Source organism: Chiloscyllium plagiosum, chromosome 18, assembly GCF_004010195.1.
Source record: "Chiloscyllium plagiosum isolate BGI_BamShark_2017 chromosome 18, ASM401019v2, whole genome shotgun sequence".
Lineage (NCBI taxonomy): Eukaryota > Metazoa > Chordata > Chondrichthyes > Orectolobiformes > Hemiscylliidae > Chiloscyllium > Chiloscyllium plagiosum.
Window position 1 is genome coordinate 24,781,667 of NC_057727.1, and position 15,344 is coordinate 24,797,010.

Consider the following 15,344-nt stretch of genomic DNA (forward strand, 5'->3'; position numbering starts at 1 on the left):
CCTTACTGAAGTCCATATAGATCACATCTACAGCTCTGCCCTCATCAATCCTCTTTGTTACGCCTTCAAAAAACTCAATCAAGTTTGTGAGATATGATTTCCCACGCACAAAGCCATGATGACTTTCACTAATCAGTCCTTGCCTTTCCAAATACATGTACATCCTGTCCCTCAGGATTCCCTCCAACAACTTGCCCACCACCGATGTCAGGCTCACCGGTCTATAGTTCCCTGGTTTGTCTTTACCGCCCTTCTTAAACAGTGGCACCACGTTTGCCAACCTCTAGCCTTCCGGCACCTCACCCGTGACAATCGATGATCCAAATATCTCAGCAAGAGGTATCTTCCCACTTCTCTATCTTCCCACAGAGTTCTCGGGTACACCTAGAGTCAGAGTCATAGAGATGTACAGCATGGAAACAGACTCTTCCATCCAACCTGTCCACGCCGACCAGATATCCCAACCCGATCTAGTCCCATCTGCCAGCACCCGGCCCATATCCCTCCAAACCCTTCGTATTCATATACCCATCCAAATGCCTCTTAAATGTTGCATTAAACCTTGTTAATTATTTTAAAACACAAATGATGTAATGTAAATATTCTAATACACTGTTAAAAGTGAGAAGTTGTGAGAAATACCTATATCTCAGGATATAATCTTTGCCAAATAGAAACCTTATTCTTATCTCTAGATTTCAGTAGCATTCCTGAAAACATGATTCCAGCTTTACTCTTAGAATTTCCCTAAACAATCAGTGTGATTTGGAAGAAAAAAAAGTATTTTAAACATTCCCCCTCACCATCCGTGATTTAACTCTTGTAAAAAGGAAAGCTTTGAAAATATATGTGAAAAAAACTATTTAGAACAAAGCAGTTTTTGCAAAAACTTTCCTATTTGAACAACTTCCTTTGATAGTCATAGCAAGAATTTATCAGTTAAAACTTGGTCTTCACAACTTAACCAAAGGTAACAGCACAATAAACTTACGCAAGATACAGGAAACCAAAGTTCAGATTTGCAAATTCTTTATATGACAGCTAGAAAATTAAAAGTGTGCATTACAGCATTAGGAGTGCCTTACTGTTAGATCCACGGATTCCGAGTTTGTCTTCTGGTTTCCCACTGGTAATTCCACCAAAATCTCTCTCCACCAAAAAAGCCGTGATCTTGTCCTTACTTGTACCATCTTTATCCATCACTTGTGTTCGTGCAAACACTGTGAAAATTTCTGCTATTCCACCATTTGATATCCATATCTGCAGCAGAAGCCAATGGACAACCATCAGGAATAAGAAAAATGGCTGCTGCTTCTCCCCCATCCTGACATCAACTGATTCCACTACCATCCCATCTTACATTGTTAGCTTAATTCTTTTGATAGCACCCTTGCCTCAGGATCAGAAAATATTGGGTTAAGCCTTTCTGGAGGAGCTGACAACATAATCCAAACAAATATGCCTGGCTCCTTAGATCAGACATTCTTTTATATACTGAACTCCAATCCTAATTCAGTTGCATTGGTCAAAGTGAAACAGAAGACATTGTACTATTTGAACTGAGCCTGAACTATGTTCCACAACAGTTGTCCCTCCAGCCTCTCATTCATTTCCAAACACTCATTGGTTGCATCCTAAGCTCCCCCCTTTTAAAATTGCGCCTTGGACATGTATCAATGTTTGCCTTTCTAATTCATATACAGAATATTTATACACAATATGAAATTCTAATTAGAAATGTTTTTTTTTTAAACTTTAGGCAAAAGTTTAAATTGAAGGTTCACAGTTCCTACCAACAAAATAGAAGTAATAATTAGGAACTTTCTACTTGCCTTTTTTTAAAAAAGTAGTTCGAATAGATATAGCTGATCATTATTTCAGTTTTGTTTGGACCCTTTTTTTGTATTTTAAATTTAAATTTAAATACCAATTATTTCCAAAACTATGAAAACCCTGTTCATACTCCAGGTTATGAGATTAATCCCTCAGAAGTCAATGGATGGCCAAGAGGAGGAGATAGTGTTTAGAATTTTTCCCCGCCACATCTGCAGTTCAATTATGAAAGCCTAATGAGATCAGCTAACCTTAACAGACAATAGATCAAACCAAGGACTTGAATCTGTATGGCTCAATTATTAATTCTTTTTAATTATCTGACCAACAGGGGTCTCTTACCATTTATTCTAAGTTAAAATTAGTTCAATGAAAATTATGACACACACCAGAACTGCACTCCACATTGCACAAAGTTAATCTAAATACACAAAATATAATGGATTACCTATTATGGTACAAAGGGCTATGTAACAATGGGAATGGACTTTGTAAATTATTTTCAATGTAGAAAGATACAGAACATAGCTCTGTATTTTAACCTTTGATGGAAGAATAAACACATAGAAGAACATTATATACAAGTACTTCAGCATTTAGTATTTGGTTGATTCTTGGGTCTAACAATAAATTTAAAGACACAAATTTAGGATTGTCAAGATTATTTGTGCATTGAATTCACCTTTGAACCACTGAGCAAATAGTGTCGTCTGTCATCACTGAGAGTTGCCTTGGTCTGAATCGATGCTGCATCACTTCCACTGGAAAAACATGAATGAATACTTGTGACAGGTGTTAAAGAGCAGACATTGCCTATATTATTTATGCATGGTTACATTCAGCATGCATTTGCTTTCCCCAACTGGAACTAAAATTCATATATTACATGAGCCTGCCTCTGGCTAACCATCCATACCTATAGAGGTGATTCTACATACAAGCTAGCACAACGCTGACTCCTGATTTCTGTATGAGGTAGATAAAAACCATATCGACAAACATTGTAACTCAAAGTAAAATTATTTAAATTTATTACATAATGTAAAGTTTTGCCAAAGCAAAATAAACCCAGATTAAATAGGAATATACTTTTCTAAATAACACTGAAATAAAATAAAATGTTGAATAAACAGCAAACTTACAAAGGGTCTTTCATGAAAAAGAAAAAATCCACATAAAACTGCATTCCATAACGTTCACGGTCAATTAAATGTCTAAGTGTTGTCACTATTGTTTCATAGGAAGATAGAGCAGCCAATATACTCTTGACAACAGAGTCAAAGAGATGTTCAGCACGGAAACAGACCCTTAGGTCCAACTTGTCCATACCGACCAGATATCCCAACCCAATCTAGTCCCACTTGCTAGCGACAAGCCCATATCCCTCCAAACCCTTCCTACTCATATACCCATCCAGATGCCTTTTAAATGTTGCAATTGTACTAGCCTCCACCACTTCCTGTGGCAGCTCATTCCATACACGCACCATCCTCTGCGTGAAAAAGTTGCTCCTTGGGTCTCTTTTATATCTTTCCCCTCTCACCCTAAACCCATGCCCTTTAGTTCTGCACTCCCCACTCTCGAGAAAAGACATTGTCCATTTGTTGTATCCAGTGCAGTGCTAATCTCGGCTACATGCTCAAATCCTGCACCTTATACTAAACATGGCACGTTGTTGTAACATCTGCTTGGTCTCACCAACGGATGAATGGACACCGTGCAACAATTGCCAGGCAGAGGCTGATAGCTAAGTTCGGATGGTCTCAACCGGGACCTTGGGTTCAAATCACACTACAGGTGTCTCCACTACAAAATACACACTCACTGAGACCCTCTCATTCATACACACACACACACACCACACCCGCACCCATGCAGACATCCTTGTACAGGTTTATACTGTAACACTTATGCACACACATTCTACCAAGCACAGAAAACACTCTCTCCCACGCCTACTCACACATGCATTCTCTCTCCCTCACACGCACAGGTCAATGGGGTGCATGTGCATTTCCAGATACATTCTTCTTTTGCTCAAAAAACACACAACTTGCAGGCAGTCAATCCATAGAACATTTTATGAATTCCTGCTTTGAAAATAGAACCAGTCTGACTCAAGATTGGGATACAGACAGATTCTAACCTCACACGTTTAATACATTATGATTCTACTTCATCTCATATCAGACAGAGATATAAAGTGCAGAAACAGACCCTTCGGTCCAATTCATCCATGCCGACCAGATATCCTAAATAAATCTAGTTCCATTTGCCAGCATTTGGTCCATATACCTCGAAAACCTTCCTATTCATATAGCCATCAAGATGCCTTTTAAATGTTGTAATTGTACCAACTTCCAGCACTTCCTCTGGCAGCTCATTCCATACACGCACCACTCTGCATGCAAAGGTTGCCCCTTACATCCCTTTCAAATCTTTCCCCTCTCACTTTAAACCCATGCTCTCTAGTTTTGGATTCCCACACCCCTGTTATAAAGACCTCATCTATTAACCCTATCCATGCCCCTCGTGATTTTATAAACCTCTGATGCTCCAAGGAAAATAGCCCCAGACTATTTAGCTTCTTCCTAAAGCTCAAACCCTCCAACTCTGGCAACATCCTTGTTAATCTTTTCTGAACTCTTTCAAGTTTCACAAAATCCTTCCTATAGCAGGGAGATCAAAATTGCATGCAGCTATACCACCAGTGGCCTAACCAATGTACTGTGACAGAATGTCATCTTTTTTTAAATAAAACTCAAGTTATCTCAAGAATGTATGTGTCTTAAAAGAAGTTCTGGGATTTACACATTAATGAATTAAAACCTGCAACCCAGTCTAAAAGATGAACAGACTTAACAGCAAATCTTGGTTTGCTCAATATATAGTTTTAATTGCACAACACTGTGATCTTTTGCTATAAACAAGGAGGTTGGACGTGCAGTTAAGCCAAGTTGACACCCATTTGATGCGTGTCACTCAGAGGCGATGTGTGTGTGTGTGTGTGTGTGGGAGGTGGGGGGGGGGGGGGGGGGGGGGGGGGGGGGGGGGGGGGGGGGGGGGGGGGGGGGGGGGGGGGGGCCCACATGGCAGGCCTCAATTCTGTCTCAAGGCCCACTTTACTCAGAGTCACAGCGATCCACAGACTTTTTGGTCCAACTTGTCCACGCCGACCACATATCCCCAACCCAATCTAGTCCTACCTGCTAGCACCTGGCCGATATCCCTCCAAACCCTTCCTATTCACTTTCCTAATGCTGCAATCATACTAGCCTCTACCACTTCCTCTGGCAGCTCATTCCATATATGTACCACCCTCTATGGAAAAGTTGCCCCTTAGGTCTCTTTTCTAACTTTCCCCTCTCACCCTAAATCTATGCCCTCTAGTTCTGGACTCTCCCCACCCCATGGAAGAGACTTTGTCTATTTATCCTATCCATGCCCCTCATGATTTTATAAGCCTCTATAAAGGTCATCTCTCAACTTCCGACGCTCCAGGAAAAACAGCCTTAGCTTGTTCAACGTCTACCTATAGCTCAAATCCTCCAACCCTGGCAACATCTTTGTAAATCTTTTCTGAACCCTTTCAAGTTTTACAACATCCTTCCGATAGGAAGACGACCAGATTTGCACACAATATTCCAACAGTGGCCTAACCAACGTCTTGTACAGCTGCAACACAACCTCCCAACTCCTGTACTCAATACTCTGACCAATAAAGGAAAGCATACCAAACACCGCCTTCATTATCCTATCTACTATCAAGGAGCTATGAACCTGCACTCCAAGGTTTCTTTGTTCAGCAACACTCCCCAGGGCCTTACCATTAAGTGTATAAGTCCTGCTAAGATTTGCTTTCCCAAAATGCATTTATCTGAATTAAACTCCATCTGCCACTTCTCAGCCCATTGGCACATCGGATCAAGTGTGAGAGTCTGCTCCTCCGGTAAGATTTTTTTTATAATTTCATGAAACAGTCACTTATTCTGAAATTTGAAAAATTCTGAATTCCAAAAACCAGCTGGTCCCAAACATTTCGGATAAAGGATTTTGCATCTGTGCTTCCAAATAAATCTGTTTGGACTATAACCTCGTGCCATGAGATTTTTAACTTTGTCCACCCCAGTCCATTACCTGCATTTCCACATTACACTAAACACGACTAAGAAACTTGAGAATCTGCTACCAATGAACAACAACAAAATGAATAATTTGAAAAAAATAAATACGTAGAAGAACATGATTTAAAATTACCGAAAACAACAAATCTGGAGAATATAATGGGTTAGGCAGCGTCCATGGAGAGACAGCAAGCTAACGTTTCAAGTCTAAATGACTCTTCATCAGAGCTGAAGTGAAGTGTGGAGGGGACAGCATTTATGCTATTGTTTGTGGTGGTTGGGGGGGGGGGGGGGGGGTAGTGGGTGTAGGGTGCTAGTGGAGAAAAGATGTTGATAGTTCAGATTGAATGATTGGAATGTGAGAATGATCTGAACTATCAACATCTTTTCTCCATCAGCACCTACAAACACTACCCCCGCCCCTCCTAAACGGTAGCATAAATGCAGTCCCCCCCCTCAACACTTCAATTTAGTTCTGAGGAGTCGTCATTTGGAATCGAAGCATTAGCTTGGTCTCTCCATGAATGCTGTCTGACCCACTGTGATGTCCAGCATTTATTGCTTTCAGTAGATTCCAGCATGTGCAGTAATTTGTTCCTATTATTTTGCTTCATTCCCATGATTTAAAATTACCAATAATTGCATATGAGATATGGCAAAGTATCAATGATTCAGCTGCTAAGGCTAACTAATACCAGTGGGCAAATTACATTAGTTAAGATTTGGAATTCCGTTTTAAAGAAACTGAAACTAAAATGTTTGACCACCATCGGTGCGAGTATCAATTTTTTTTTTTAAAAGGAATCTTGAAACCTGTCTATCCCATAATAACATGTAGACTTTTAAATGCCCTTTGAAATGGATTTGCAAATTATTTACTAACATCAAACTGCTACAAAGTTTATTGAATATGTTGAGATGTGCCTTAGAATTTGTGTGTGTAATGTTTCTTTTGAAAGCAAGTGTTGTTAACTTAGAGCTGAGCTGTCTGCTGAGCCCAAAAGCTTTGTTTTTTTAAACTCGAACTATAGAAGCAGCATGAAGGGGTGGGGTCAAGCTCCCAAAGTACCAGGATTTTAGTTTTAACTTTCAGCAGTTGCTGGGATCTTGAAGCTGGATGTGGAAGCTGCATTTCCTCTCTTTGTTACAGCTAAAAGCTTGGGTTCTCTTCCTGCTGCTAGAATTGCAAGTGAGACAATCTATTTTAATGAATTTTAATTTGTCAAGGATGCATTTAATGGATGTTACTATATTGGAACAGTTGCTATTTAGTAGTTAAATAATCTATTATTCTATTAAGTTTTTCAAGAGTGTTATGTCATTCCAATTCTCCTTTCTTTTGTTTTATTTTTACACTACAGTTAAAATACAAGTGTGTTTTGCTTCAAGCCTAGTAGTTTGATCAATCGAATTGCATCCAGGACACTTGCCTTTAAAAATAAGAAAAAGTTTGGGTCCAGGCTATATTTGAAGGGGGTTTGATCTGGTCCACAACAATGTGAAAAGGTAGCTGCCATTTTTTTTTTTAAAAAAGGCAAATAACTCTGCACAATAAATGTCAGCGATGCCACTATCTGAGCAACAAATTGAGATAATTAAGATTTGCTATAAATACCATACCATTTCTAAAAACTTATTCTGGAAGTAACACATTTCAAATGCAAAATTTAAAATTTCCATGAAACAGAACAGTACATGAATGTTGTAACTAGTCATTTCATGAGATGGTAAAATGCCAACAGCATGGTAAATGCTGTTAGGGAGGGTTTTGGAGGATTCTGACCCAGTGACAGTGAAGGAACGGTGGTATTTTCCTAGTCAGGATGATGAGTGGCTTGAAGGGGAACTTGCAAGTGGTAGTGTTCACATGTATTTGCTACCCTTGTCCTTCTAGATGGAAGTGGTCACGAAGTTGCAAGATGCTAAGGCTCTTTGGCGAGTTTCTGCATCTTGTATAAACGTTTATACTCCTGCTGAGTGTCAGTAGTGAAGAAAGTAGATGTTTGTGGATGTGGCGTCAAGCAAGCGGACTACTTTGTCCTGAATTCTATCAAGCTTGATTGTTGTTGGATCTGCACTCATCTTGGCAAAGGGGGAATATTCCATCACAGTCCTCCATTGTGCCTTGTAGATGTCGGCTTTGGGGAGTCAGGAAATTAGGTACTCACTGCAGGATTTTCCAGTATTCTCTGTGGCTGTAACCATTTTAAAACTTAAAGGCTATGCACCCGAAAAACCTATAGCTCTACAGAATGTCTCTGACAGGAAGTAATAGGAAGGAAAAGTGCATTGTAAAACGTATAAAGAGGAACTTGGGTTAATACCTAATTCATATTTAAGTACGCTGTTGCGAGTTAGAACCTAATTACACAGATACTGATACACTTAGTCCTGTTAAAGAAGGCTTTTAGCTATCAGCTAGAGTAACAAAATGAAAAATAGAATGGCAAAGGCTGTGTGTATCAAATGTTGATAGAGAGCATTTTATTAACTACACAATGATCACTGTTTGCCCTTGAATTGCGAGATTAATAACGGTGTCAGTCAGTCAAACCTGGAAGACAACATAGAACGATGCAGCACAGAAAAATCCACTGTGCCAATATTTGAAATCGCCGCAATCAATCCCACTTGTCTTTTCCACACATCCTTGTAAACTGTTTCCCTTCATGCTTTCAGCCAACGCCCTTTTGAAAGATACTGAATCAGCTTCTACCATCTTTTCAGCCATTGCATTCTAGATTATAACAACTCACCATGAGAAACTGTCTTTCCTAATATTAAAAAGCAAACAATACCAGGTTATAGCCCAACAGGTTTATTTGGAAGTACTAGCTTTCAGAGGGCTGCTCCTTCATCAGGTAACTACTGGGTAGCATCAGAAGATGCAGAATTTATAGCAAAAGATCACAGTGTCATGCAATTAAAACTATATATTGAACAAACCTACATTGCTGTTAAGTCTTTCATCTTTTAGACTGGGTTCCAGGTTTCGGTTCATTAATATGAAAATCCCAGAACTTCTTTCAAATCATATTCTCGAGATAACTTAAGGTTTTATAAAAACAAGAGTGACATCTCAGTTCAGACAACGTATTAAAGGTGGGAGGTTACAGTCTGTCTGTATCCGAATCTTGAGTCAGACTGGTTCTATTTCCAAAGTAGGAATTTATAATTGCTTTATGGATTGTCTGCCTGTAGGGTGCTGGAGCAGAATATATCTGCAAATATAAATTCATCCCACAGACTGGTGTGTGTGTGCGCACGCGCGTGTGAATGCGAGGGGGAGGAATTCTGAGTGCGAGTGTATGTTTGTGTGCATGCGTGCTTGGTAAAGTGTGTGCATGAGTGAGATGAGTATAAGCCTGTGAAAGGATGTGTGTGTGTGCCTCTCAGAGAGAGCGTGAGAGTATATCAGAGTGTGAGTGCATGTGTGTGAGAGAGTGGGGTCACCTGCAGTGTGATGTGAACCCAAGGTTCCGGTTGAGGCCATTCTCATGGGTACCGAACTTGGCTATCAGCCTCTGCTCAGCACCCTCCTACAACTCATCCACTTCATCCTTGACTACAACATTTTCATCTTTGACAACCAGTTCTTCATCCCGACACACGGAACAGCCATGGGGACCAAATCTGCACCCCAATATACCAACATTTTCATGCACTAGTTCGAACAAGACTTCTTTGCTGCACAGGATGCCCAACCAGCACTATACATCAGATATATTTATGACATTTTCTTTCTCTGGACTCATGGTAAGGAGTCACTGAAACAACTGCACAGTGATATTAACAAGTTTCCACCCTAAACATATTAAAACAGCCAAGCCCTCCGTGTAACAGAATCTGTTCAGATGAGGAGAAACACAAAAGACACCCTCATGAGAACAGGGTACGATGCTCAACTCATCGATCGCCAGTTCCGACATGCCACAGCAAGAACCCGGCCTCCTCAGGAGACAGAGACGGGATGCATCTGATAGGATACCCTTCATTGTCCAGTATTTCCCGGGAGCAGAGAAACTACACCACGTTCTGCGCAGGCTGTAACGTATTATCGATAAGGATGAGAACCTTGCCCTCTCTATATTTCCACTTCTCACCTTTAAACAACTGTCAAATCTTAAACAGACCATTGTTGGCAGCAAACTGCCCAGCCTTCAGGACAACATTGACCACAGTTCCATACAACCCTAGCGAGACCAAGCAGACGCTATAACAACATGCAACAATCGCTAGCCAGGGATATTCCCATCCAGTCAGGGAACACCTCAGTGGGCAGGAACATTCGGCCTCAGATCTTCGGGTGACCATCTTAAAGATGGATGTCGGGATATGCAACAACGCAGAGTGGCCGAGCAGAAGCTGATAGCCAAGCTTGATACCCATGAAGATGGCCTCAACAAGGACCTTGGGTTCACATCACACTACAGGTGACCCCACTACACTATACACTCTCTCACACACAAGCCACAAGCACATATACACTCACACTCTTACATACTCTCACACTCACGCAGACCCTCTTTCATACACACACTCTCTCAGACACACACCCCCACAGGCTTATACTTCGTCACACCTATGCACACACTCTACCAAGCATGCACACATGCAACACACACTGTCCCACATGCATGCATGCACGCGCGCGCGCACACACACACACACACACACACATTTAAGTCTGTGCGGTGAATTTGCATTTGCAGAATTGTGTTTGTTGAGACATTCTATTTTTGATCAAAAAGGAAACAACCTGCAGGTAGTCAATCCATAGAACATTTTATAAATGCTTACTTTGAAAATAGAACCAGTCTGACTCCAGATTGGGATACAGACAAGAACGTGACTCACAAGTAGTTCTGAGATTTACATAGTAATGAACTGAAACCTGCAACCCAGTCTGAAAGATGAAAGACATAACAGCAATCTATTGTTTTAATTATGTGATACGGTGACCTTTTGCTATAAATGCTGTACCTTATGACGCTGCCCTACTAGTTACCTGCTGAAGGAGCAGCCCTCTGAAAGCTAGTACGTCCAAATAAACCTGTTGGACTATAACCTGGCATTGTGATTTTTAACTTTGTCTGCACCAGTCCAACACCGGCACCTCCACATCTTCCCTAATATTGCCACTGGTTCTTTTGTCAATTTTAGAAGGTCAAAACAAAAATGTCGAGTCTATTATTGGGCACAGTGTAATACCACTAAACTTTGCATATGCTTTAGAGAGAACCATAATCGCATTGTTGCAATAACAATTCTGTAGATTTAACATGACCTGTATTCCCTGCTTTTAGATTGCCTTTTTGCTTTCTTTTTAAATAACTGGCCTCTAAATATGTTGTGTAAATGCTGTTTGAATAAACATTTAAGTAATTTGATGAATACATCAAAATAAGTGACTGCCTTTAAACAATGAAAAAACAAAAATCTAAAGTTTGAGCTTATCAAAACAGTTACTGAAGAAGAAATGACCAAAATTAACAGCAGGCTAGCAGAAGTATACAAAGCTAACCATATGTATCTCAGAATAGGCTTTCAAACTTGAGTCTCTCTATCCCAAAAAAGGTTCACAAGATCATTTCAGGGGTTAATTGAAGTCATTAGAATACAGAATATTTCTACTATTCCTGACATAAAAACACTTGGGTGTAAAGTTTTGTTTTTGTGTCAGGTGCATTTCAGGGTCCCGAATCCACATTACAGTGGTACCTGATGGAATGTTCAAGTCTAATTGATGACAAGCAGGATTCCCTAAATGCACACGAGACAAGCAAGAATGGTGGATTGGATCCCTAAAGCAACAAGAGATTCTCAAGTGCTGAAAGATCAGTGGCTCCATTCTTATTGCAGTGTATATCAAAAAAAACATTCAAGGCGAAAAGAGATCAAACATTTCATGTTCCAACCGAACAATCATAATGCTGTCAAGCACAGGGTTGGGGACAAGCATACCACAATACCAGTAACAACATGCACTGATATTTCTCTTGAACAAACCCGTAATACGTACACCATATTCTGTTGTAACAATACAGTGAAATAAAGTCTAATAAATATTCCTACTCGTACGATTACTTGTTATATGTATACTTTAAGGCCTGAGGCTACAATCACTAAATTTGCATATTAAAAGACAGTGACACATCTTGGTGGTAACAATTTTTCACAGTTCATATTAGCAGAACACATCAAAACATTACTTTGTAATATACTACATATTACACATCTTAAAAGATTAAAATAAATCCTGAGAGAAAAGGAATCTAACCCCTTTAATGGTTGATTGATCCTGTTAGTTCCCTTCTTACCTTCCTGGCTCTGTGAGACAAAAAGCTGCAACATGTTCTCCAGTTGCTAGTTTAGGTAGATACTTGGCTTTTTGTTCATCAGTGCCAACAATCAGAATTCCCTAAATATACGCAAAAATAAACAAGGATCAGTTTCTGCTACATTTGTTAATTGAAACCACATCTATTCAGAGAATATCTCGATCACTTATTTGATGGCATGTAGCTGTAGTCTCTATCACAGTGATATCATCTTTTTGACAATAAATATGTGTCCAAAATAGATCACACCAGCTTGGACAGATTAGACAAACTTGATTTTTTTTTCACTTGAACATCAAAGGATGAGGGAGAGACCTGATAGAAATTTACAAACTTGAGAGGGGAATGGGTAGAACGGATAGCTCATTACACTATTGGTGCCACGGGAATACGTCAAGCTATGTTTATTCGACAATACCAAACTAGGAGTTCAAATACTGAGTCATAGGTCATAGAGTTATACAGCAGAGAAACAGGCCCTTAGGTCCAACCAGATCATGCCGAACATAATTCCAACCTAGTCCCACCTACCTGATCCTGGCCCACATCCCTACAAACCTTTCCTAGTACTTATCCAAATGTGTTTTAAATATTGTAATTGTACCCACATTCATCACTTGCGCAGGACGTTTATTGCACATGTAAACCATTCGCTGTGTAAAAAATTTGCCCCTCATGTCTTTTTTTAAAAATCTCTCACCTTAAAAATGTTACCCCTAGTCTTGAAATTCCCCCATCCTAGGGGGAAAAAAAATACACCTGGCTGAAAGAAACCACATAATTGTGTGGAGAAATTAAATTAACACTGAGCAACATTTCTTTCAATTTCAACTTTATATGTTAATTCAACATCCAAAAAAATTGTCAACAAGTCAAAACCAATGCCAACAACACCACAACGGCATTTTAGAAGATTTTCATTAATGGAAGGAGACAGTTATTAGTCTTTATGTCAATTCAAATCAACAGTTTACAATGTACTCAGTGAAAAATATCACAAATATTTCAATACCTTCAGTCCAATAGATTGATGAGCTGCTAGGGTAACAGCTATTGACCCATCCAAAGAAGTGATCTCACCAATTCGTGCATACATGGTGTTTGATAGACCGAGGCCACCTGCAGACAACATCCATCAACAGATTAACACAATTACTATATTTTGATGCCAAAACTCAAATGAGTGGTCAAAAGAACTATTTTATGTTAGCATTGTTATGTGCAATTTTTTGATATACGAGGTTTGACATCAATGATTCTATCCTTCAATATTTACATACTCACCATACTCTACAGGAACCTGTTGTCCAAACAGACCCAGCTCTTTGAGTCCTTTCATAGTTCCTGGTGGAATTCTTGCATGTATATCAATGCTTTTTGAATCAACTAAAAAGAAAAACATCAATTCAAAACATTTATCTGAACATCTTTTAACAAATAAGATATGTGCCACTGTTTGTTAATTAATTTTACCTCAAAATGAAAAGGTAAGCAGTGTTTCTGTTCTGATGTATTAGTGTCTTGCTGATATTGGCATAATCCGCACAAAAGAGCAAGGAATTACAAGCATAAATTAGATCCAGTGCACACGAAATATCAGTTCATAAAAACATAAATCAATCATTCTAAAAGCAGACCCCAACCTTAAGAGGAATCAACCCTCATGGGGAGTTTCCCCTAAGGAAGCTTTAAAACTTTTGAGTGCAAAGACATTCGTTTTTTTTAAACAAGCTTTTTTGTGCAATTTTGTTTCTCATTAAAAAGCTGATTCCTGTACCCAAATATAACCAGCAAACAGCTCTTCATATATGCTTAAAAATAATTTTCAGTAATTTAAAACTAAGTTACTTATGATGATAAAAATGAGAACTTTTCACGTCAGTCTAAGTGTATTAATCATAGCACACCAAGTTACTAATCTCCAACAGATTAAGATATATACCATAAAACAAGATTTACTAACTGCATTTTAAAAGTACCGAGCATGATTTGATCTCAGAAAATAAGGTGCTTCTCAAAACTGATACAATTTGCACAGAGGGCAATATTTGCATTCAAAACACAATGTCGATATCCATATCTCAAATCAGACTTATATAAACATCAATATTGTCATTTTCTCATCTGTTATATGAACCCTCTTAACAATGAGGAAGAAAAACACTGGATAATAAAAGGGTAACCGATCAAAAAAGCCAGTGTACCAGATGTCATAATTCATATGACAAAACTCTGTTTTCTCCTATTTTCACTGACATGTTTCAGCAGTCCAAACCTGTTTCTATATTCCTTAGTTTTTAAGAAATATTGTTTTAACCTTGTAATAAAGGGTGTCACTATAAGGTTTATATAATCAGCATCCTAATGAAATTCCTGTCCACTATCTGGCAATTAAGACTGCCATGACTACACACATGAAATAGGTAGTTTTACCTCTGCACCATGTATCTGGAGGTCACTTACAGCAAAAGAGGATTAAAGGTGTAAGGAATTATTACTATTACTTAAGGAGATAGACTTCTTATTCCTGAACTAAAACAAATTAAATAATCTTTTTACAAAGCAGAAACCAATAAAAAGTACTAAAAAATACTTAGCTCCTAAAATTAACCAAACTTTAAGGTATGACAAGGGAAATTCAATTGTGACTTTCAAAGGGGGCTGCCATAATTATCTAAAGATTAAGTATTTACAAGGTTCCAGGCAATGGACCAAGTCATTGATGTGCTCTTCCACAAAGCTTCAGTAGGCATGCAGGTTGAATTGCCTCCCGTGTGTGCTGTAACCATGCTATTATTCTACTTTCTAATGCCTGGATGATTATTTTCATTGAATATTAATTTTTCTCTATAATTACACATATTTTTATCAATACTTTTCTAGTCTCATTACTTAATGTTCAAATATTTTAGTCATCACTCAAATGCCTTGGCTCAAAAGAAAAAAATAGATATATCTTGTATGTAATGACTTTGTACAGTTTATAACACCATTCTATCTCTGTGCACATACAGACAGTAATGCATTACCCTCTTTACATAAATGA

The 15,344-nt window shown here is 38.9% G+C and overlaps 1 protein-coding gene across 3 annotated transcripts in view; it reads right to left on the reverse strand.

Annotated features, from left to right (window-relative positions):
• Nucleotides 1-15,344, reverse strand: part of acad9 (acyl-CoA dehydrogenase family, member 9) — a 50,452-nt gene that overhangs the window by 30,236 nt on the left and 4,872 nt on the right. For all 3 annotated transcript variants that reach the window (XM_043707983.1, XM_043707981.1, XM_043707982.1), the window contains exons 3-7: nucleotides 13,583-13,684; nucleotides 13,311-13,417; nucleotides 12,278-12,378; nucleotides 2,516-2,594; nucleotides 1,086-1,260 (exon numbers count right to left, since the gene is read on the reverse strand). In XM_043707983.1, the coding sequence (XP_043563918.1) occupies nucleotides 1,086-1,260; nucleotides 2,516-2,594; nucleotides 12,278-12,378; nucleotides 13,311-13,417; nucleotides 13,583-13,684 (564 nt within the window). The remainder of the gene's footprint in view (nucleotides 1-1,085; nucleotides 1,261-2,515; nucleotides 2,595-12,277; nucleotides 12,379-13,310; nucleotides 13,418-13,582; nucleotides 13,685-15,344) is intronic.